At 41.1% G+C, this 23,174-nt stretch overlaps 1 protein-coding gene across 10 annotated transcripts in view; it reads left to right on the top strand.

Moving 5' to 3' along the window:
• CDC42SE2 (CDC42 small effector 2) overlaps positions 1-23,174 on the top strand; it is a 117,877-nt gene that overhangs the window by 60,613 nt on the left and 34,090 nt on the right. For all 10 annotated transcript variants that reach the window (XM_060415628.1, XM_027969959.2, XM_015095934.3 and 7 more), the window contains one exon: positions 4,242-4,578. In XM_060415628.1, coding sequence (XP_060271611.1) covers positions 4,525-4,578 — 54 coding nt within the window. In that variant the 5' untranslated portion in view covers positions 4,242-4,524. The remainder of the gene's footprint in view (positions 1-4,241; positions 4,579-23,174) is intronic.

Raw genomic sequence — 23,174 nt, 5'->3', positions numbered from 1 at the left:
ATTGTTAGTACTTTCTTCTGTTACTTATTTATTTAAATTGTTATTTAAAGATATATGTAGAAAATTGCATGGACCATAAATGTACATTTAATACAAAATTATAAAGCAAGTACTCGAGTAACTACCACCTAGATCGAGAGGTAGAATGTTATCAGCATTCCAAGAGCCCTTGTGCATCTCTTCCTATTCTTAATTCCTGCCCTCGGCCGTAGAGATAACCACTTTCCTGACGTGTATTGTAATTTTCTAGCTTTACTTTTTTACACTTCCTTATGCATCTCTACACAAAATAGTTCAGTTGAAGTTTTCTTTTTGAACTTTCAAACTTCTTTTGAAGTTTTCTTTTTGAAGTTTTGTTTTTTGAAATTCATATACATGAAGTCTTTCCATGTGCATTATTTTGTCCTCGGTAACATGGTAGTGAGAATTGACCAGTGTGTTAGATGAAGCTGCCATTTATTGTAGTATTCTTTTGTGTGAATGAAGTACAGTTCATTCTTCTTCCAGTTTTTTATTGAGGTATAGTTGATTTACAGTAGTGTGTCAGTCTCTACTGTACAGCTAAGGGACTCAGTTATACGCAGTTACATATTCTTCTTTATATTATTCTCCATTGTGGTTATTTAGGATGTATAGTTCCCTGTGCTGTACAGTAGGGCCTTGTTGTTTATCCTTTCTGTGTGTAATAGTTTGCGTCTACTAACTCTAAAGTCCCGTCCAGTCCTCCCCAGCCCCCATCCCTCTGGCAGCCACAAGCCTCTTCTCTGTGTCTGAGTCTTGCGACATAGATACGTTCGTTTGTGCAGTGTTTTTGGTTCCACGTAGAAGTGATAGTGTACGGTATTTGTCTGTCTCTTTTTGACTTACTTCACGTAACGTGATGATCTCGTTGTGCCGTGTTGCTGCAGATGGCATCATTTTGTTCTTCCCTGTGTCTGTAGTATTCCATTGTATGTATGCACCACGTCATCTTTACCCATTCATCTCTCGATGAAATTTTGGTTGTTTTCATGTCTTGGCTATTGGAAATAGTGCTGCTGTAGAGATGGGAGTGCGTGTGTCTTTTTGAATTATAGTTTTTTCAAGTATATGTGCAGGAGTGGGATTGCTAGATTATATGGCAATTCTATTTTTAGTTTTCTGAGGAACTTCTATACTGTTTTCCGTAGGAAAGTGAAAGTGAAGTCGCTCAGTTGCGTCCGACTCTCTGCGACCCCATGGACTGTAGCCTATCAATCAGGCTCCTCCGTCCATGGGATTTTCCAGGCAAGAGTGCTGGAGTGGATTTCCGTTTCCTTCTCCAGGGGACCTTCCCAACCCAGGAATGGAACCCGGGTCTCCTGCATTGCAGGCAGACGCTTTACTGTCTGAGCCACCAGGGAAGCCCGTTTTCCATAGTGGCTGTACTAATTTGCATCCTTCCTACAGTGGAGGAGGGTTGCCTTTTCTCCATACCCTCTCCAAAGTTGGTAGCCTTCTTGATGGTGGCCATTCTGACCGGTGTGAGTTGGTGCTTCACTGTAGTTCTGGTTTGCATTTCTCTAATGATAGCAGTGTCAGGCGTCTTTTCATGCACTTCTTTCATGTGCCTGTATTTCTTCTTTGGAGAAATGTCTCTTGAGTCTTCTGCCCATTTTTTGATTAAGCTGTTTTTGTTGTTGTTGAGTTGTGTGAGCTGTTAGTATATTTTGGAAATTAAGGCCTTGTGGGTCGCATTGTTTGCAAATATTTTTTTCCCACTCTGTAGATTGTGTCAGTTCTTTAAAAATTGTTTTATTCTTTTTTTTTTTTTTTTGGTGTGGTGGGGAATGTAGACTTTCAGGTTGTTTGCTAAAAATTCACGACTGCTACACATTCTTTTTGTTATGTCATTGTACTGTTTGCTATTTTAATTTTGATAACAAGTAAGAGCATCTTATATCAGTGTAACTCTTTGTAATATATGCACTACCCTTACGTACATCCTAATTTAGCCCTCATTTCAGACCTGTGACATTGGCAGTGTAGTATTCCATTTTTATAACTAACAGAGCTTGTCAGTTCCTCAGGCTAACATTGTGAAAAATTAAGATAGTTTTAACAATTGCCGCCGTTATTTTATTTCAAAGTCTGAATTCTAAATTTTATCCAATTCTGTTTCACACAAACTAAGCATGCTGTGTACCTCAACTGAGTCAAAGTATTTCACAAAAAAAGGAAAAGAAATTATTTGGTTAGAGGTATGCCTCGTTGCCTTGTTTTTATTTTTCCCAGTCATGGCCTTACTGTTTCTTTGGAAGTTGACCTAAGAAGTTTTGTTTTATTGATTTGTGTGTAGGATGCTGGGACATAAATTCTTTAAATTGTCAGCAGTGAAACTGTTGACACAAGTATGAAGCTTATATCTGCAGCATTTGATTTAGGTGTGGAAAGGGAGGACAAGGGGAAGGGGCTGAGGAGGTTATATTTTCGCCAGAGCATACTGCTTACTTCTATACTTTTTTTACTCAACGCCAGTCTCTGAAAGTCAAGAGACTGAGCTTTTAATGCAAGGAAGCTCTGCAAATCACTAACTAGCCTGACAGTTCACGTAAGCTTTTCTAAAACCTTATGTCTAATGAAACTATGGTTTGTGAAATGCTCTGGTGCTGTAGTCCAGTATGACCCCTAATTTATGTGTGGAATCTGCTGAGTTGTGTTTAAAGCCAAGTTTAGTTGTTGATGTTGCGAAGTGACACTTCTTTTGTTATCTTAAGGTATTAAAAGTAAGGTTTTCAGTGTGGATGTGATTTAAGCAACACTGAGCTCAGGAAGTGAAAGTAACTATGAGTATATTTATTATTAGTGTCTGGAAATTTTTGTGACAAATTCAGTACTTCTCTAAAGGTGTTACGTATAAATGTGTTTTAAGAATATACACATTTGTAAAAAATTCTAAAAAGAACTTTTGTTTAGAAAAGCAAGAAGATGGAAAGTATATTGGTATGATATTCCAAGGCGTGTTTGAAACATTTTTAGACTTAAATGTTTACTTAACAAATAAAAACCTGTGGAGCTGCAAACATCCCCTTGGTTTGAAAATATATTTCATCCTATCTGTTTTCTAGGTGATACACTTAAGTATCTTTTATGTCTTATCTCTAGCAATACAAATTCTTATACTTTAAGCAGTCATTCTTCAACTAAACATTAAGAATTATTGTGAATATCACTTTCAGAGTAGTACATGTAGTGGCAAAGATAAATTATAAGTAAAAAGGGTGTTGCCTGGCATTGTATGTAGATGAGAAAATATGATGATGGAATAAATCATATAATAGATTTTAAAACCTCAGATTTCAAATCCAGTAGAGTTGAAACATTAGAGTAATTCAGTGTTTGTATGTGCTACAGTAGCAGTGGTGAGCATAAAGAATTTCAGTGTCAAACAAAGGCATGTTTGTTTTCATAGAATTGGTTAAAAGAGATTTCACAGTAATTTTTTAATGGCCAAGATCTTTGATTCAGGGTGGAATTAAGCTTGTCAAGTAAATAATAGCTGAAATAATGTTGATGATATTGTAAGTACAACCCTTTGCTCTAATACTCTTGCTGCGGAAATAAATGAAACACATTTTTCTTTTGAGCTTATAAACCTTGATAGTATTTACTCGCTTCATTGGACAGAGTCAGCTGCAAGACTGCTACTTCTTTGTTTCAGAGTTTGGGTGAGGTGAGAAAAGTTCCTCTCTCCTTGAAAATGCATTCCAGTTTCTGAATTTTAAGTGTGGTGATAGCGTACGTTTTCTTCCTTCTTATCGTCTCTGAACATATGCTTAAAACTTAATGTGTCATTTTCCTATAATGTAAGGCACGTCCTCTGGACTGTGTAGAATGAGGGTCCCAAATTCATGCCCTGTTACGGCCTGCGTTTGTGCCATTGAACGTGTATGCATTAATCTTCACTGAAGATCTTCTATGCAAATATAAAAACAGCAGTCATTTATGTCTTCCTGGTTTAGAGTCATGGCTTTGGGAAAAGCTTTTATAGCCACAAAACAGAATGCTCTGTGAAGGCAAGGATTACTGTTTCCTTTGAGTTCCTATGTTACTAATACACGACACTCAGTACTTAAATATTTTTTTGTTGAGTGACTTATCAAAGTCTTGATTTTTTTTCAGTGTTTAGTGTTTTTGAAATAATTTTATCAGAGATCTAAGAAATAAGCTTCTAAGGATAAGTAAAGTAACTTGTTTTCTTTCCTTCTTTTTTCTTTTTCTAGACCACCTGTTGAGGCCCTGAGTCAAGACAACAATTTTTATACTTTTCCTGGTGGTTCAGAAACAAGTCTCTGTAGAACCAGAAACAAAGAAAGGAAATAATCTGACCTTTTCTTTATTAGACTGACTGTAAAAGATACTTGACTTCCAGGAACAAGCACAGAGAAGTAATAATTATTTTGGCATCATTGGACGTTGATCACATTGAGAAACGTGCTTTGTGAAGCTTCCCGAGTTGAGATTTGGAAACCTCATTGGTGCTCGTTTATAACTTGGACTATCAGCATGAGTGAATTCTGGTTGTGTTTCAACTGCTGTATCGCAGAACAGCCTCAACCCGTAAGTATGAAGTGATAAACATACAAATTGGGTGGGGTACTTGTTATGCGTACTGTCGATTCTCAGGTTAAAACCAGGATCCCAGTAGTGATTGCAGGGCAGTTCCAAGGCCTGTCAGTGAAATCCTAAACATCTGGTTAAAGAAAGAAAAAAGTAAGTTTGCTTTTGAGTAAATGCTATGTGTGAAGAACTGTGCTAGACTGCCGTGTGTGATTGAGAAGTTGTAGGCCACCTTCTGGTGGACCCGTGAGAGGGGAGGGAGACACCCTGCGGCAGAACAGCCGAGTCGGCTTCGGAGATCAGTGGGTGGAAGACGGCGAGCCAGGGCTGACCGTCTCCTCTTCTCACAGCAGTTCTCGGGGGAAGATGCCGTTACCCTTATTTCTCTGTAGACGTAGGTTCCAGTTTTTTTGCCCTGAGTGGACAGTAAGTCGTCTTCGCTGGCCATTTCTTGGTACTGGCCTCACTTTTGTCCCTTCTGACCTGTGCATTTTGTCACCTCTACCAAAATTTTTCCTCCCCCTCCGGTGTCCTCTTCGTCTTTTAAGATGCCTGTGTCGAATGTCAACTCTGTGAAATCTTCCCCAGCCTTTTCCTGACGTAGGGGAAAATCCCTCAGCAATATTTCCAGCAGCTCCTTTGGTTCATTTTCCTGGGCTAGGATGGAACTTCTTGCGCAGTAACCACCTTGGTCTCTTCTTTAGGGGCTCTGACCGTGTTTACCCTGTGTCTTCAGGATCGCATCTGATGCCTTGGAGAATGTGGTCATACATGCTAGCTGGTTTGCTGGCTGACTGGCTGAATAAATGAATTTCTATTGTATTCTGCTTGGCTTAACATTTGTAACAATGTGAAAGGAAGAATGAGGTGTAATCTTAAGGTCTCTTCAGATCTTTTCTGAGCCTTTCCCTGATCATACATACACAGTCACTTTTTAATTTTCCTTGTATATGCGGTTGTTTTTGAATGTCCTAGTCTTTAATGTCTGGCTCTGGAAAAGGGAAAATATGAAAAAGTGAGGGCAGGGAGGAGAAGAAAGGGCACTGGCCTTTTAAACCCTCTGGAAGTCACTGCAGCCAGAGGATGAGGGGCTTGCAGCAGTTGCGGAGTTGAGCACCAGCAGTGGCGGCCCATCTGCTGGCCTGGTCCTCTGCGATCAGAAGTGGAGCTGTTGGGAGGCTGGCTCCCCAGAGGTGGTGTGCATAGACCTCAGCTATGGGAGGAGGGGAGCCCTGCTCTGCTCCTCTGCTGAGAGCTGACGCCGACCAAAACTAGCTGCAGTTTACCTTTCAGGTTTTCCCCTGGAAGTTGCCGGCCTTAAAGAGACTCCAGAGTTCCAGAATAGATACAGCAGAAAGATAATGCCTGTACAGTGGTGGTGGGGATGCAGATTCCACCATCTTCCCTTTTACTACTTTTGTGATACTGTTTTTTACATTTAGCTCTTTGATCCATGAAGTATGGAGAGTTGCTTTGTGTGGGATGAGGTAGGGGTCTGACTATTCTTTCATGTTAAGTCAGCTATCTAAAAACAGTTTATTAAATAGCCAGTCTTTTTATTAGAGATATGAAATGTCACCATTATTATACACTACATTTTCATACGTTTAAAGAGACTACTCTTGAAGCCTGTTCGGTTCTTTTGGTTACATATGTTTACACCTGTGCCATTGTACCTGCTGCTGTTCCTTAGTACGTAGCTCTTCTTTTTAAACTATCTTGATAAGTCTTATTTTTAAGCTGGATTGTTATGACATGGGTTTTTGCTGTGTTATCTTTTGTATTTTTTTCTTTGAATGAGATATATCATGCATCTTTTAAATCATTTAGGTGTTTACCTTAGAACTGCATTGAATCTAGATGTAATTGGATGAGAATGGACACCTTTCAAATTTTGAGTAATTCCATTGAGAAGCATAGCATACATCTTCATTTGTACAGACCTTTTCATATTCTTTTAGTAAGTTAAATTTTTCATCATGTAAGTTTTGCATATTTCTTGCTCAGTTTTTTATAGATTTTTAAAAATGAATTTTCCTTGCTATTCTGAATGAAATTGTTTTGCTGTTACATTTCCTAGTGGATTTTTTTTTTTTTTTTTTACTATTTTGTAAGCAGTTAATTTTATACACCAATTTTTTATCTAGATACTATACTGAGCACTTTATATTTCTTAAATTTCTCTTATATTTCTTAAATTTCTCTATATAGCGACATTTTGTTTGTCTTAATTCTCATATGTAAACTTTTTTCCCTATTGAAATCTTTCTGCATTGCTTAGACCTCCAATATAATATTGAATAGTGTCAATGATGGTAGAACATTCTTGCTTCTCCTGACTTTTAATGAGAAAGGTTCAAATTTACTTAAGCATAAAATGAATATTTATTCCAGTAACCATGTTTACCTGTGCATTTGTTATTGTATATAATTTATCATTTGTGACTTATATTGCCAATGATTGCATTTTCAGCAGTTTTGAAAGATTTTAGAATACTTGAATCCTGTCACTGTACTGTTTTTACTATGCCTTATAATTTTTGTTGAAAGTCGTTTGTGATAATATGCTGAGTGAAAGAAACTGAGGGTAACAGGTTTTTATATTTATCTGTGGGGGATTAGGCTTTGCTTATTCTTTGCTTGTAGTTGTAGGTGTCCCAGGATAACATTTCCTGTGGTGTCCTTGCTTTGTGCCCTGTTGTCTGAGGTTTCCCTAGGACTTCTGTCTAAGTAAGGTCTGAGAGGTCCAGCGCTTTTGGTCCTATTTCCCTGCATTTTCACACAGGAGTGTTGTTGATGTACTGGTGAGGTGTTGGAGACGGGGAAGCGTGACACTGCTCTGGTTAGGTCTCAGTCTTTTAGTGAGCCTGTGCTCCTGCACTGCGACCTACACAAGTGCTTCTCAGTTTTGTTTTTTTACTCCTTAGTTGAGACAGGCTGGAGGAGGCTGCAGTTGGATGTTTCCCTTCCCCAAGGCTGGTTAGTTTCTGATACAACCCCAGTCAATTAGGAGCTGGCAAAATAGGTTTCTTTTGAGGGGAGGCTTTGTTAGGAACAACAGGCAAATTTCCATAGTGCCAGATTGCAGAAGGGTGTTATATATTGCGCTTCCCTGGTGGCTCAGTGCTAAAGAACCTGCCTGCCCATGCAAGAGACGTGGGTTTGATCCCTGGTCCCAGAAGGTCCCCTGAAGAAGGAATGGCACCTTCCTCTAGTATTCTTGCCTGGAAGAGTTCCCATGGACAGAGGAGCTTGGTGGACTACAGTCCGTGGGGCTGTAAAGAGTCGGACACGACTGAAGTGACTGAACAGCAGCAACGATTGTAAGTTGCTGTGAGAACCCTACCTAGGGCCTGTGTGTGGCAGTGGTCTAGGTGTGGTTTTTTGGTGTGGTCTGAGTCAGAGTTCAGGCGAAGTGTCAAACCTCCCCTGATCGCCTTTAGTTCACTGAGAATATGGAGATTGGATTGGGTGAAGTGTTAGTTACCTAAGATGATGCAAGTTAGCCTAAACCATAGTGGCTTAAAACAGACTTGTTACCTCACAGATGCACTTAGTTGGTGTTAGTCGCTGAGTCTTATCTGACTCTTCGCTGCCCCATGAACTGCAACCTGCCAGGCTCCTCTGTCCATGGGATTTCCCAGGCAAGAGTACTGGAGTGGGTTGCTAGTTCCTTGTCCATAACTAAGATGATGCAAGGTAATCTAAACCATGGTGGTTTGAAACAGACTTTCATTATCTCGCAGATTCTGTGGGTCAGGAATCCAGGCAGTGTGCAGCCAAGTCCCCTGAATTAAGGTATCTTCTAGGTGACAGGGTGTCAGCTGAGGCCATAATTACCTCAGGGTTCAGTGCCAAGCGGACCTGCTTTCTAGGTTACTGAAGCAGTTATTGGCAGGGTTTGCTACTGCTATTGCTAAGTCACTTTAGTCATGTCCGACTGTGTGACCCCATAGACGGCAGCCCACCAGGCTCCGCCGTCCCTGGGATTCTCCAGGCAAGAACACTGGAGTGGGTTGCCATTTCCTTCTCCAGTGCATGAAAGTGAAAAGTGAAAGTGAAGTCACTGAGTTGTGTCCAACTCTCAGCAACGCCATGCACTGCAGCCTACCAGGCTCCTCCGTCCATGGGATTTTCCAGCCAAGAGTACTGGAGTGGGGTGCCATTGCCTTCTCCGGTTGGCAGGGTTTAGTTCCTCTCTGAATCCTGACAAGAGTCTCGGTTGGAATAAGGGCCTCGGTTCCTTGTTGGCTGGAGGCCTCCCTCAGTTTGTCGCCCACTGGTCTCGCCATCGGAGAAGGCGATGGCAACCCACTCCAGTACTCTTGCCTGGAGAATCCCAGGGACGGGGGAGCCTGGTGGGCTGCCGTCTGGGGGGTCGCACAGAGTCGGACGTGACTAAAGTGACTTAGCAGCAGCAGCAGCAGGTCTCGCCACAGAACAGCTCACAGCGTGGTGACTGGCTTCCGCTAGCGTGAGGAAGAGGGCAGGCACGGTAGACGTCAGAATCTTTGTGACTTGCCACCACTTTTTGCTGTACTCTGGCCTGTAGAATTAACTTGCTAACTCTAGTTCACACCCAAGGGAAGGGAGTAGACAGAGGCATGAATTCCAGGAGACGGGGATCGTTGGGACCAACTTCACAGGCTGCCTACCACAGATTCCCTCCAAGGCCCCTCCCAGCGCTCACATTCTGTGAATGCTTCCCTCTCTCCCCCAGAAAGAGGCCACGCATTCCGTTTCCAGCCCCAACTTCAGAGACTCCCAGTCAAGTGCCTGGATAGCTGTGACACATTCTTTAACTGTAGCTAGCCAGCATGAAAAATGTAGTCAGAGAGGAAAATCATCTTATCTAAAAGAGTTAGACTGTGGAAGGAAAGAGGTTGGATCTGATCTGTTTCAGTGGCATAGCTCCCATCACAGTACTCTCTGGATAGAAAAAATACCCTTTTAGAGGAGACCGGGAAGGTAGGCGTGTCTCTGTTCAGATAACAGCAGAACCAAGCGCACTGAACCAGCGTATAGTGTTGTAGCTTATTTTAAAATGTCTGCCTTCCCCTCCACTTGGCTGAAGGAGAAGGAGAGTTTTCTCACAGGCCCTCCTAATGGCTCCAGCTGCCCGCACCCCTCACCCAGCAGCTCCTCAGACAGTCTTCGGCTGTCCTGCGCTGGTTCTGCATGACCTGGAGGTTTCCACTCTAGACCCTGGTGGTTTTCTGTGCAGGCCTGTCTCTCCAGTTCTGGAGGCAGCGGTTGGTTCTGTGATCTCAGTTTTCTAAAGGACCTGAGAATTGTTGATTTTCAGTTCAGCTTTTTGATTGTGTGGATTGGCACGACATCTTCTAAGCCCCTTACATGTCAGACAGGAAACCACAAGTTCTGTTTCCGTATTGTTTAAGGTTGATTTGTTTATTGCCAGCATTCATAATGCGGAAAACATTCTGTTTTAGAGGTATACTCAAACTAGAAAGGTACAGATTGGGAATTTTAAAGAGTGGGCGCATGAGACTTTAGAATTGTAAGTACAGGACATTAGAAATACATTTTCTGATACACAAAGTGTTTGCAGTTTGAGTGTTTCTGTGCACATATAACATGTCTGTCTTGTGTTATTGTTTAATAATATGTAATTGTATGAAACATTCCACATTTTTGACTCGCTGAGAAAAATGACACACTTCACGGGGCCACATGGTTACTGTAGTGGAAAAACAGCTGGCTTGTTGGCATTAGGAAAAAAATGGGTGCGTTAATAATTTTGTGTGTGCTTAGAGCCTACAAAAGCATACCTTGCAGCTCTAGTCGACAGTTTCAAGAGTGCCTTATTTGGAAGCTGCTTGGTCATCTCTAAAGCTAAAGTCTGTACCAAAATCGAGTGCTATGCGCCGACTCTCCCACTCCGTTACCACCCCTGCTCTTGCGCATTCCATGTGTGGAAAAGGAACAACTCAGTATTGCGAAGAACTTAGAATGCATTTTTCTGAGTAGTAGCATAAGAATCATACTTTCCCTTCCTACTCTTTAGTTTTAGCACAGTATAGTACAGAATAAAATAGAGTCCCATTTTTTTGAGCCATCTAAACCTTTAAAATTGGCTGTAGTGTAAATGCTGCGGTTGTTGCTGCTACATATATGCTAAGGTAGGAATCTTTAAATGGTTGCTGCTTTGCACCTTAATCTTTTTAAAAAACAAGATCTGTCAGCTGTTTACAGGACTTTAGTGAATTTTTCACCTACTTCTTATTGTGCGTTAAAATGCCAGTGGACTTTTTCACCAGCTCTTTTTGGAGTCATAGTTGGTATACCCGAAAAACTGTGTGCAATTAATGTATTCTGAGTGTGAATGTATGTACACACATGCTGCCATCACCACGGTTACGGCAATAAACTTCTGCGTTATCCTCAGAAACAGTAAATACTGATTTACAACCTCCCCCCTTTCTATTCACATTACATGCTTTCCCTATACAGTGTTTCCCCACACGGTACTGGTGTTTTGTAGTGGTGTTTATCTCTGAAATGTGTTACTTTATTTAGACACCTATGCCAGTCGTCATATATTAACACCGGTACTTCTCCAGCAAGCCAGGTTCTGGTGAAATAACAGTGGGCAAAACAGACCTTATGACTTAATTCGCTGTCATTCTAGTGGAGGAGATACTCAGTGAATCGATAGGTGTCTGTGATGTCGGGTGATGGTAAATGTTTTGTGGGAAAAGAAGGCAGAAGAAAAGGTAGAGAAGGGGAAATGGGGGAGGGATTAAGAGTGTACAGGAAAGACCTCTTTGATGAAATGGTATTTAAGCTAAGATTTAAGGCACACAGGTAGGTAGGGAAGCGCGTTTCAGTCTGAGGGACTTGAGAGTACAAGAGTTCTGGAAGCGCAAGGGTTGTATGTATAAGAGGAATATCAAAGAGGGCGGAGCGGCTGTGAGCCAAGGCCACAGTGGTGGGAAGTGAGGTCAGAGATAGTGAAGGGCCAGGTCATGTATGGCCTTCCAGGCCACGGAAAGACTGGTTTTTACACTTTGGAAATGGGAAATCATTGGATGGCTTTGTTCTTTAAGCGGAGCGTGTGTGCTTTTCTCAGTGGGGTTGACTGTTCCTGTGTGCCCAGACAGAGAGGCAGCGCTGCTTGACCCTACTGCATCCTGCAGCAGCGCGTTAGCTGCTCCTCCTGCGCTGCCAGCCAGGGAGTCCTCCTCTGCCATCCTCAGTCGTGTACCTAGCATGTTCTAAAATAAGATTGCTTATTTCCTGCAGTAACTTTTCTTACTTCCACCTTTATTGTTATTTTGATGTGCAGTTCTAATCCATAATAGTAGGGGTTGTGAATGTAAGTGATGAAGTGGTTACTGCCATTAAAAAAAAAAATGAAGGGCACTGTTCTCTGTGTATTAGAGTCTGAGGTTTCTTCAAGGAAAATAGGTGAAGAGTTGGAGGGAGATGGGGTGGGTCAGTAGACAGAGGCTGCTTGCAGACCTTAGACCTAGAGGAAGAGCCAGTAATAGTTCAATGAAAGGTGGCTAGAGGAAGCTCTCAGTAAGGGCACTCTGGAATTTCAGAGGATTTATGCCAGGCAAGACTGTTTGCTCAAGTGTGATGCGTCTCCATCAGTACTGTTCGATGATGACCCCAGATGGCATGATTCATGTAGAACTTCCTTTTTCAGGAATCACATTCCCAAACACCCTAAATGAGGTGTGAATTTGATTGATAGGGTGTCATTTTTCCCTTTTCTGAAAATGCACATATGCATGCTCTTAATTTGTTTAACTAAAAAATTCACGTGTAACTCTAGTCCTCTCAAACCATTTAACAGATGAAGTTATGTAAATGAAAATTAAAAATCACCCTTATCAGGAGAGAAATAAAAAAATGTTCCTATGTTGTAGAAAGGGAGTGCAGAGGACTGATTCAAGTGTCTTAACCATCTGCTAAACCTGGAAATGAAGCGAGATTATCTTACTCACTGGAACTGCCTGTCCTGTCTGGGGAGCAGCTTCTGATTTCCTCCTAGAGACAGTAAGCTGCTCTCAGATACGGTGGGTGGTACTCCCTCTGTCCTTTCATATACCTGTGGGGAAAGTGTGGATTTGTGTACATAAACTTTGAAGACAAACCAGAAAGGCTCTTGGCATGAGGTGCCCCTGTCCCGTTTTGTGCTGAGAGCACGGTCAGGAAGGGCTCAGTTCATGTCCCTAGCATTCCATGTGGATGCCAGCTGGAGAAGCGCAGGGATGCTGGCGGGTGCGAGGCGGGGGGAACGTGGTAGCCGAAGGCCATTTTTCTTAGAAACTAGAAGGCTTTTATGTTTGTTGATGTCAGAAAGGAAATTGTTTTCCTTAATGCTTTTATTAAGTTGCTCTTGATTTAATTTCAGTTGGAGTTTTTTGATATAGACAAGAAAATAAAGCAAGCTATTCCTTAGCAAGCCATGAGGTTGCTGCCATTTATCATTTCTTAAAAAGTGGCATCAGCAAAAATAACAATTCAAAAGTAGACGGTAGTATACTCAACCTCATGCACTCAGCTTCAGCAACATCAGTTCTTATCTGATCAGTGCGTCTACTTTGCCTTGTTTATATTTTGAAGTCAAATTCCAAGCATTATTTCATCTTATCTATAAATATCTATAGTTTTTATCTCTGAGGTAATGACTGTTATTTAACATAAGCACAGTACCATTATCATACCAAAAAATAATTTAAAAGTTTCTTTTACTTATAAATGTACTATATAATAAACAGTTATAAAACAATTGTATTATGAATCAACCCAAGTCAAAAAGTGGAGCATTGCCAACACCCCTGGAAGGACCCTAGCATTCTCATTTACATCTCTTCTCCAACAGTTGGAGGAGCTGCTGCTCTGCTTCTTATGGAAATCATTTCCTTACTGTGTTTTATGATTTTACCATTTGTGTGTGCCCTGAACACTATAGTTGGTTTACCTGTTTTAACTTTAAATGAGTGGTGTTGCACTGGATATAATTGTGTTTTCTTCTTTAATTCAATATTAAATTTAAAAGACTAATCTGTATTGAGATCGTTCAGTTCAGTTCAGTCGCTCAGTCGTGTCCGACTCTTTCTGACCCCATGAATTGCAGCACACCAGGCCTCCCTGTCCATCACCAACTCCCGGAGTTCATGCAAACTCACGTCCATCGAGTCGGTAATGCCATCCAGAGTCGGTAATGCCATCCAGCCATCTCATCCTCTGTCATCCCCTTCTCCTCCTGCCCCCAATCCCTCCCAGCCTCAGAGTCATTTCCAATGAGTCAACTCTTCACATCAGGTAGCCAAAGTATTGGAGTTTCAGCTTTAGCATCTGTCCTTCCAAAGAACACCCAGGACTAATCTCCTTTAGAATGGACTGGTTGGATCTCCTTGCAGTCCAAGGGACTCTCAAGAGTCTTCTCCAACACCACAGTTCAAAAGCATCAATTCTTCAGCGCCCGGCTTTCTTCACAGTCCAACTCTCACATCTGTACATGACCACTGGAAAAACCATAGCCTTGACTAGACGGACCTTTGTTGGCAAAGTAATGTCTCTGCTTTTGAACATGCTATCTATGTTGGTCATAACTTTCCTTCCAAGGAGTAAGTGTCTTTTAATTTCATGGCTGCAGTCACCATCTGCAGTGATTTTGGAGCCCAAAAAAATAAAGTCTGACAGTTTCCACTGTTTCCCCATCTATTTCGCATGAAGTGATGGGACCAGATGCCATGATCTTCGTTTTCTGAATGTTGAGCTTTAAGCCAACTTTTCACTCCTCTTTCACTTTCATCAAGAGACCTTTTTAGCTCCTCTTCACTTTCTGCCATAAGGGTGGTGTCATCTGCATATCTGAGGTTATTGATATTTCTCCTGGCAATCTTGATTCCAGCTTGTGTTTCTTCCAGTCCAGCGTTTCTCATGATGTACTCTGCATAGAAGTTAAATAAGCAGAGTGACAATATACAGCCTTGATGGACTCCTTTTCCTATTTGGAACCAGTCTGTTGTTCCATGTCCAGTTCTAACTGTTGCTCCCTGACCTGCATACAGGTTTCTCAAGAGGCAGGTCAGGTGGTCTGGTATTCCCATCTCTTGAAGAATTTTCCACAGTTTATTGTGATCCACACAGTCAAAGGCTTTGGCATAGTCAATAAAGCAGAAATAGATGTTTTTCTGGAACTCTCTTGCTTTTTCCACGATCCAGCAGATGTTGGCAGTTTGATCTCTGGTTCCTCTGCCTTTTCTAAAACCGGCTTGAACATCTGGAAGTTCACGGTTCACATATTCCTGAAGCCTGGCTTGGAGAATTTTCAGCATTACTTTACTAGCATGTGAGATGAGTGCAATTGTGTGGTAGTTGGAGCATTCTTTGGCATTGCCTTTCTTTGGGATTGGAATGAAAACTGACCTTTTCCAGTCCGGTGGCTACTGCTGAGTTTTCCAAATTTGCTGGCATGTTGAGTGCAGCACTTCACAGCATCATCTTTCAGGATTTGAAATAGCTCAACTGGAATTCCATCACCTCCGCTAGCTTTGTTTGTAGTGATGATTTCTAAGGCCCACTTGACTTCACATTCCAGGATGTCTGGCTCCAGATGAGTGATCAGACCATCGTGATTATCTGGGTTGTGAAGATCTTTTTGTACAGTTCTTCTGTGTATTCTTGCCACCTCTTCTTAATATTTTCTGCTTCTGTTAGGTCCATACCATTTCTGTCCTTTACGGAGCCCATCTTTGCATGAAATGTTCCCTTGGTGTCTCTAATTTTCTTGAAGAGATCTCTAGTCTTTCCCATTCTGTTGTTTTCCTCTATTTCTCTGCACTGATCACTGAGGAAGGCTTTCTTATCTCTCCTAGCTATTCTTTGGAACTCTGCATTCAGATGCGTATATCTTTCCTTTTCTCTTCTCTTCTTTTCACAGCTATTTGTAAGGCCTCCCCAGACAGCCATTTTGCTTCTTTTATATTTCTTTCCCATGGGAATGGTCTTGTTCCCTGTCTCCTGTACAATGTCACAAACCTCCGTCCATAGTTCATCAGGCACTCTTGTCTATCAGATCTAGCCCCTTAAATCTATTTCTCACTTCCACTGTATAATCACAAGGGATTTGATTTAGGTCATACCTGAATGGTCTAGTGGTTTACCCTACTTTCTTCATTTTAAGTCTGAATTTGGCAATAAGGGGTTCATGATCCGAGCCACAGTCAGCTACCAGTCTTGTTTTTGCTGACTGTATAGAGCTTCTCCATCTTTGGCTGCAAAGAATATAATCAGTCTGATTTTGCTGTTGACCATCTGGTTATGTCCATGTGTAGAGTCTTTGCTTGTGTTGTTGGAAGAGAGTGTTTGCTGTAACCAGTGTATTCTCTTGGCAAAAGTCTGTTAGCCTTTACCCTGCTTCATTCCGCATTCCAAGGCCAAATCTGCCTATTACTCCAGGTGTTTCTTGACTCCCTACTTTTGCATTCCAGTCCCATATAATGAAAAGGACATCTTTTTTGGGTGTCAGTTCTAAAGGTCTTTTAGGTCTTCATAGAACTGTTCAGCTTCTTCAGCGTTACTGGTTGGGGCATAGACTTGGATTACTGTGATATTGAATAGTTTGCCCTGGCAACGAGCAGAGATCATTCTGTCGTTTTGAGATTGCATCCAAGTACTGCATTTTTGACTTTTTTGTTGACCATGATGGCTACTCCTTGAGGCCGTTGGCTGAACTTAATTTCCTCTTCTCTGATGTGTTCTGTTGTACGACTACACCATGTACATCCATAGAGTCCTTTTGAAATTCTGAATTGTTACCAATATGGGGCTATTATGAATAATGCTCTTTTGGGCCTTTTTGAATGTGTTGCCTGGTGAACACATGTAAAAGTTTCTCTAGAGTTTAATGGGTGAAATTCCTGTTTCTAAAGTCTTAAGGACACTAGTGTTTACCATATAAGACACAATTGTTTTCAATGTTATTGTTAATTCAAGTTGCTAAGTCATGTCCAGCTCTTTGTGACACCATGGACTGTAGCATGCCAGGCATCCCTGTCCTTCACTCTCTCCCAGAGTTTGTTCAGTTTCATGTCCGTTGAGTCAGTGATGCCATCCAACTATCTCATCCTCTGTCACCCCCTTCTCCTCCTCCAGTCAGTCTTTCCATATCAGGATCTTTTCCAATGAGTTGGCTGTTTGCATCAGTTAGTCAAAGGATTGGAGCTTCAGCTTTAGCATCAGTCCTTCCAATGAATAGTCAGGGTTGATTTCCTTTAGGATTGACTGGTTTTATCTCCTTGCAGTCCAAGGAACTCTCAAGAGTGTTCTCCAGCACAGTTGAAAAGCATCAATTCTTTGACGCTCAGTGTGGTCCAGCTCACACATCTGTATGTGACTACTGGAAAAACCAGAGCTTGGACTCTTCAGACCTTTGTCACCAAAGTGATTTTTAATATGCTATCTAGATTTGTAATAGCTTTCCTTCCAAGGAGCAAGCATTTTTAATTTAATGGCTGCAGTCACCTTCCTCAGTGATTTTGGAGCCCAAGAAAACAAAATCTGCCACTGTTTCTAATTTTTCCTTATCTAGTTGTGTTAAAGTGATGGGACCAGATGTCATGGTCTTTTGTTTTGAATGTTTAGTTTTAAGCCAGCTTTTTCACTCTCCTCTTTGACCCTCATCAAGAGGCTCGTTAGTTCCTCTTCACTTTCTGCCATTAGAGTGGTATCATCTGCATTTCTGACGTTGTAGCTATTTTTCCTGGTAATCTTAATTCCAGCTTGTGATTCATGCAGCCTGGCATTTTGCATGATGTACCCTGCATGTAAGTTAAATAAGCAGGGTGTGACATATGACCTTGACGTACTTCTTTCCCCGTTTTGAAACCAGTCTGTTGTCCTGTGTCTGGTTCTAACTTGCTTCTTATCCTGCATAAAGATTCTCAGGAGACAGGTAAAGTGGTCTTATATTCCCATCTCTTTAAGGATTTTCCAGTTTCGTTGTGATCCACTCAGTCAGAGGCTTCAGTGTGGTCAGTGAAGCAGAAGTAGGTGTTTTTCAGGAATTCCTTTGCTTTCTCTATGATACCCAGAGGATGTTGGGAATTTGATTTCTGGTTCTTCTGCCTTTTCTAAACACAGGTTGTATATCTGGAAGTTCTTGATTCATGTATTGTTGAAGCCTAGCTTGAAGGATTTTAAGCATTACTGTGCTAACATGTGAAATGACTGCAATGGGGCAGTAGTTTGAATATTCTTTGGCATTCCCTTTCTTTGGAACTTGGATGAAAACAACCCTTTTCCAGTCCTGTGGAAAACGCCAGTGCTGAGTTTTCCAAATTTGCTGGCATATTGAGTGCAGCACTTTAACAGCATCATCTTTTAGAATTTGAAATAGCTCAGCTGGAATTCCATCACCTCCACTAGCTTTGTGTATAGTAATGTTTCCTAAGGCCCACTAAGCTTGACACTCCAGGATGTCTGGCTCTGGGTTTTTGACCACACCGTCATCGTTACCCAGGTCATTAAGGACTCTTTATATTCTTGCCACCTCTTCTTAATCTCTTTGCTTCTGTTTTAAATGTGTTTTTACCAAATTTCGTTCTTGCCAGCAGTTTGAGCGGACCAACCATTGTTCCATAAACTCATCAAATGCATGATATTTTCAGACTTTCAGTTTTTATCAGTCTGAGAGGAAATGTTTAATTTTGCATTTTAATTTGATGAGAATGAAAAGTAACCTGATTTTTTTTTTTTTTAAACTTCTGGTTGTGAGTTTCAGGATTATACACAAATCAGAGATTTCTTGAAATGAAATTCTCCGATCTAGCTCTTCCACACTGTCCCCTCTGCATATTGGTATTATACCATGAGTTCTTTGAGAGTACACAGAAAGACACATTTAGATGATTTGAAGCAGAGTAAGTCAAGATATTATGCTATAGGAGCTTTCATTCTTTCATTCTAAGCTTTCATTCTTAGATTCAAGTATGATTAAGTATTAGTCTGAGTGTGTTCTATTTACTGTGTTTCTAGTAACTATTATAGAAGTGCACTGAGAAACCACCAGGCATGTCTGTCATCCTGTATACTAAATATTAGTAAAATTTAATTTAAAAAAAAAAAAAGATGAAAAGTAAAAATAGAAGGTTAAGTCTTTCCCTCTAACATTACAACACTCCCAGGTGAGCGCATTCACATTTGAGACCTGAATACAGAACAAGTCAGGACGTGGAGCTCTGGAGGTGAGAAGCAGGATAATTTTACCTTTTTTGCGATAAAAATAATTATCACTGGGGGAAAAAAATAGGAAAGAAACTCAAGGAAATATGTTTTCGTGGAGTAGGAAGAGAAAAAAATATTGTGGTCAAATAGTTTAAAAAAAAATATATATATATATATATATGTATGGTGGATAAGTCCTAACAATTTTTTTCTCTATGCTCATTACAAAATACTGTCTCTATCTTCATAAAGAAAATGGTCCTCATCTTTGAGGTCATTTTTTTTTTTTGGAGGTCACGTTACGTAGCTATCGTGAGTGAGCTCCTATGAACTGGCAGCTTATGTGAATGCTGAAACATTTCTTAAAGGATCCTTTTTGCAAATCATCTCACCATCTGAGAGAAGATAGGAAACCCTTTCTTCAGTACATGGTCTGTCATTTGTGTAAATGCTGTGAAAGTCGGCATCTTTTCATAAGGCATGGAATTTTTAAAATGGCTAAAACTAAGGTTCTTCTGAAACGTCAATAGCATGAACCTCTGCATTGTTTTGTTTTTACTGATTATTGGGTTTTATAAACGCAGAAACAGCAAGGATAAAGAGGATTAAGCCTTTATTTGTCCAGAGTTGGTGGTTTGGGTCCTGATTCTCACATGGCCTTGGTATATACAAATGGGATAGAAAGTTAAGGACCTCAATTGTATTATTTTTAAAATCAGAAGAAAAAAGAAAGAAAAGAAGGCAATGGCACCCCACTCCAGTACTCTTGCCTGGAAAATCCCATGGACGGCGAAGCTTGGTGTGCTGCAGTCCATGGGGTCGCTGAGAATTGAACACGACTCAGTGACTTCACTTTCACTTTTCACTTCCATGCATTGGAGAAGGAAATGGCAACCCACTCCAGTGTTCTTGCCTGGAGAATCCCAGGGACGGCAGAGCCTGCTGGGCTGCCGTCTATGGGGTCACACAGAGTCGGACACGACTGAAGCGACTTAGCAGCAGCAAAGTCTAGGTAATAAACTGTTCATAGCTGTAGAAGAGTAAAATGTTTATGCAAACTTTATATAATTTGTGGTTAAAGAGGAATTAGAATTTAAGTAATTTCTGGGACCTCATATTGTACTGTAGTAATATTTTAGTAATTTATGGGACATATTTATAAGTACCATGTAAGACCTTTTTAAAAGCACTTAATCTGTTCATCTGTGACATAAACACATAAAAGCCATTCTGTTTTTCATCTCTCTTTGCTTTAAACATGTTTATGATGGGTAGAAGATGCTACAGATCAATTTTGTTAGCTCTTGTATGCAAAACAGATTCTAAGATCTCACCCAGTAGCCCCTTTCAGTACTGAGTGAAGTTTGGTTTCTTATCACCTTTGTACATAGTGAAAGTGCTTCCAGTTTTTTAGGAATTTCCAGGGCTCGTGTGCCACCTAGTCTTGTGGACTCACCATTCTTTCAGTTGTTTGAAGAGGTGTTTTAGTGCTTATGTCCCTGTTTTAACTGGTTGGACCACATTTGTTTTATTTTTATGTGTTACTTGTCACTTGTTTTCATTTGTGAGTTGAGAATAATTTTCATACAATCATAAAATTATAATGCATTACACACAGATTTGGAAACTACTAAGAAGTGAACTAGTAGACTGGATTAAGGCTAGTGAATTAATGGGCGGAACCCTACCATTTTCAGACTAGTTTTTTACTAGTATGTGTTTCAATAAATTAAATGGAAGTTATAAACACATTGGATATCGACCTTGAGCAAATTAGTTAAACCTCAGCAAACAGAAATATTGACACAGTAGACTTCAGTATATTAAAGTAGATGTTGTATTTGTGACCCCATGGACTGTAGCCCACAAGGCTCCTCTTGTCCATGGGATTCTGTAGGCAGAAATACTGGAGTGGGTAGCCAAACCCTTCTCCAGAGAATCTTTCCTACCCAGGGATCCTTATCTCCTCCAGCCCCCGCATTGGCAGGCAGATTAAGTACTTAGCATAGTGCCTGGCTTGCAGTTAAGTGCTTTTTTGTTTTTCTTAATCTGTATTTATTTGGCCGCATCAGGTCTTAGTTGAGGCAGGCAGGATCTTTGTTGCGGTGTGCAGGCTCTAAGAACTGGGGTTCAGTAGTTGGGCTGCATTGGGCTTAGTTGCCCCGTGGCATATGGGCTCTTAACTCCCTGACCCCGGGGATCAGAGCCGCACCCCCTGCACTGGAAGGCGGATTCTTAACCCCGGACCATCAGGGAAGCCCCATTAGTGTGCTTTTTATGGGTGCTGAGTTGATGAATTGTAGTTTGCTCTCATTTTAAATAATGGTTGTTTTTGTTTTGTTGTGCTTTAAATCTCCATTGGTAATTTTCAAGCACATTCTATCTGAAATGAGTGGGACCTTCAAAGCTTGAAAAATTGGCCTCTTTCTAGAAGTATTTTGCTTCGGTTTGGTTTTCAGTTACCAGGAAGGGAGATCCAGGTATGTAACAGAGAGAGGATATTGGACCAAACACATCCACACTCAGTCGTCTCCCTCCTGAAACTGCGCTTTGTATGACAGTAAAGGAGTCTGAGGACTTCCCTGGTGACTCAGTGGTAAGGAACCTGCCTGCCCACACGGGAGACGCAGGTCTGATCCCTGGGTTGGGAAGATCCTCTGGAGAAGGAAATGGCAACCTACTCTAGTGTTCTTACCTAGGGGATTCCGTGGACAGAGGAGCGTGGCAGTCTACAGTCCACGGGGTCACAAACAGTCAGACTAAACAGTTGCGACCACAGAGGAGTCTAAAATACAGAATGGAATTCTTTTCCACCAGGAAGAGAATTCAGAGACAGCAGTAAGCATGAGTGACAGGTGATAAAACAGGTGATAGACTGGGAGTTTACAGAACATAGCCACACCCAGCTGTCTGCAGAGAGGGATACTGACCTGAAGCAAACCGGAGGCTTTAGCTGCCTTGTTCCTGCAAGGCCTGAGCTAGGTTTGAGCTGCCCAGGCTGGCCTGAAGCAGGTTGTTCCCTAGAGAACTGACTGTACAGAAAAGACCCAGTGATGTGTGTAGTTGTGGACTCCTCAAGGGAAAAGTCAGTTCACCATTATTTCATCTGTTGTTGAACTCAACAGTCAGCATGCCTAGAGCCATGTGTACTAACCCTCATGTGCACGGCCCAGATAATCCTCAGGCATGAGGAAAGCTAAAGGAAATTCACTGAAAGCACGGAGGAAATTGATGATACAGGAAATAAAAAAAGAACTACAGTGAAACTGTCAGTATTCCTCAGATGGTTGAGATGTTAGGCCCGTGAAACAAGAGCAGTGTGCCTCCAAAGGAGGGAGGGCGACGAGAGAAAGAACAAGTTGAGAAGAACACATAGTGTTTGGAAATGATCAGTATAGCTGAAGTAAGCCTCGTAGGAGGACTAGAAGATAAATCTTTTTCTAAAAAGTAAAAAGTAGAAACACAATTAAAAAAAAGAAGTAGGTGGGAAGTACAAGGGAAAGGTTAAAAAAATTAGATGGTCAGTCCTGAAAGTTCAAGTCTGCCACAGAATTGCACAAAGTAGAAAATAGTCATTAAGGAGAATAAGTTATCAAAGTAATAATACAGGAACATTACCCTGAAGTTTTTTTTGTTTGTTTGTTTGTTTTTTCTAAAGACGTTTGGGGCCTTTTTAAAGGTCACTTGAGTGAAAGATACTCATTCATTTAGTGAAATTTCAGACTATATGGGTTAGTTGTTCAGTGTTTTAACTGCAAGAAATTTGTGGATGGTGTTGAAACAATATGTTGGTTTCATAGGAAGTTAAGCAAATAAGAAGTTCAACACAAAACGTAGTACAAGAAAAGTAATTATAGAACATTGCTTGGCTTAATTGTGAATAATATTTACAAAAAGTTAATACAAGCATTTTATTTTCTTTTTCTATTTTACATATATTTTGGGGGGGGATTACTTGACTATTTCTGAAACACCAAGGTGTTTACTTTTGAGTAACTGTGCATGTGGTGGTGGAAAGAAAAGAAAAGAGGACAGGGAAGACTCCCAGACCTGCTTTCGTTGCTGTGGGTCCTTGGCCAGCACTATGCCCTCTCTTGGTACAGTATTGTCCTGTGGCTTGCGGTAGGAGATTATCACAAGCTTAGTGGCGTAAACAACACGGATTTATTATCTTTACTTCCAGAGGTAAGAAGTCCAGTTCAGGGTTCACTGCTGTAATATCAGTGTGTTACTCCACATTTTCTTTGCTCAGTGTACAGTCATTTCCTGAAGTTAGCTCTTCTTGGTTAGTTGCTGAGTCATTTCTGACTCTTTTGCGACCTCCTGGACTATATCCCCGGGGTCCTCTGTCCGTGGGATTTCTAAGTCAAGAATACTGGGAGTGGGTTGCC

The sequence above is a fragment of the Ovis aries genome, chromosome 5 (assembly GCF_016772045.2).
Source record: "Ovis aries strain OAR_USU_Benz2616 breed Rambouillet chromosome 5, ARS-UI_Ramb_v3.0, whole genome shotgun sequence".
Lineage (NCBI taxonomy): Eukaryota > Metazoa > Chordata > Mammalia > Artiodactyla > Bovidae > Ovis > Ovis aries.
Note: the sequence above shows the minus strand (reverse complement) of the source record. Positions and strands in the feature narration are given on the sequence as shown.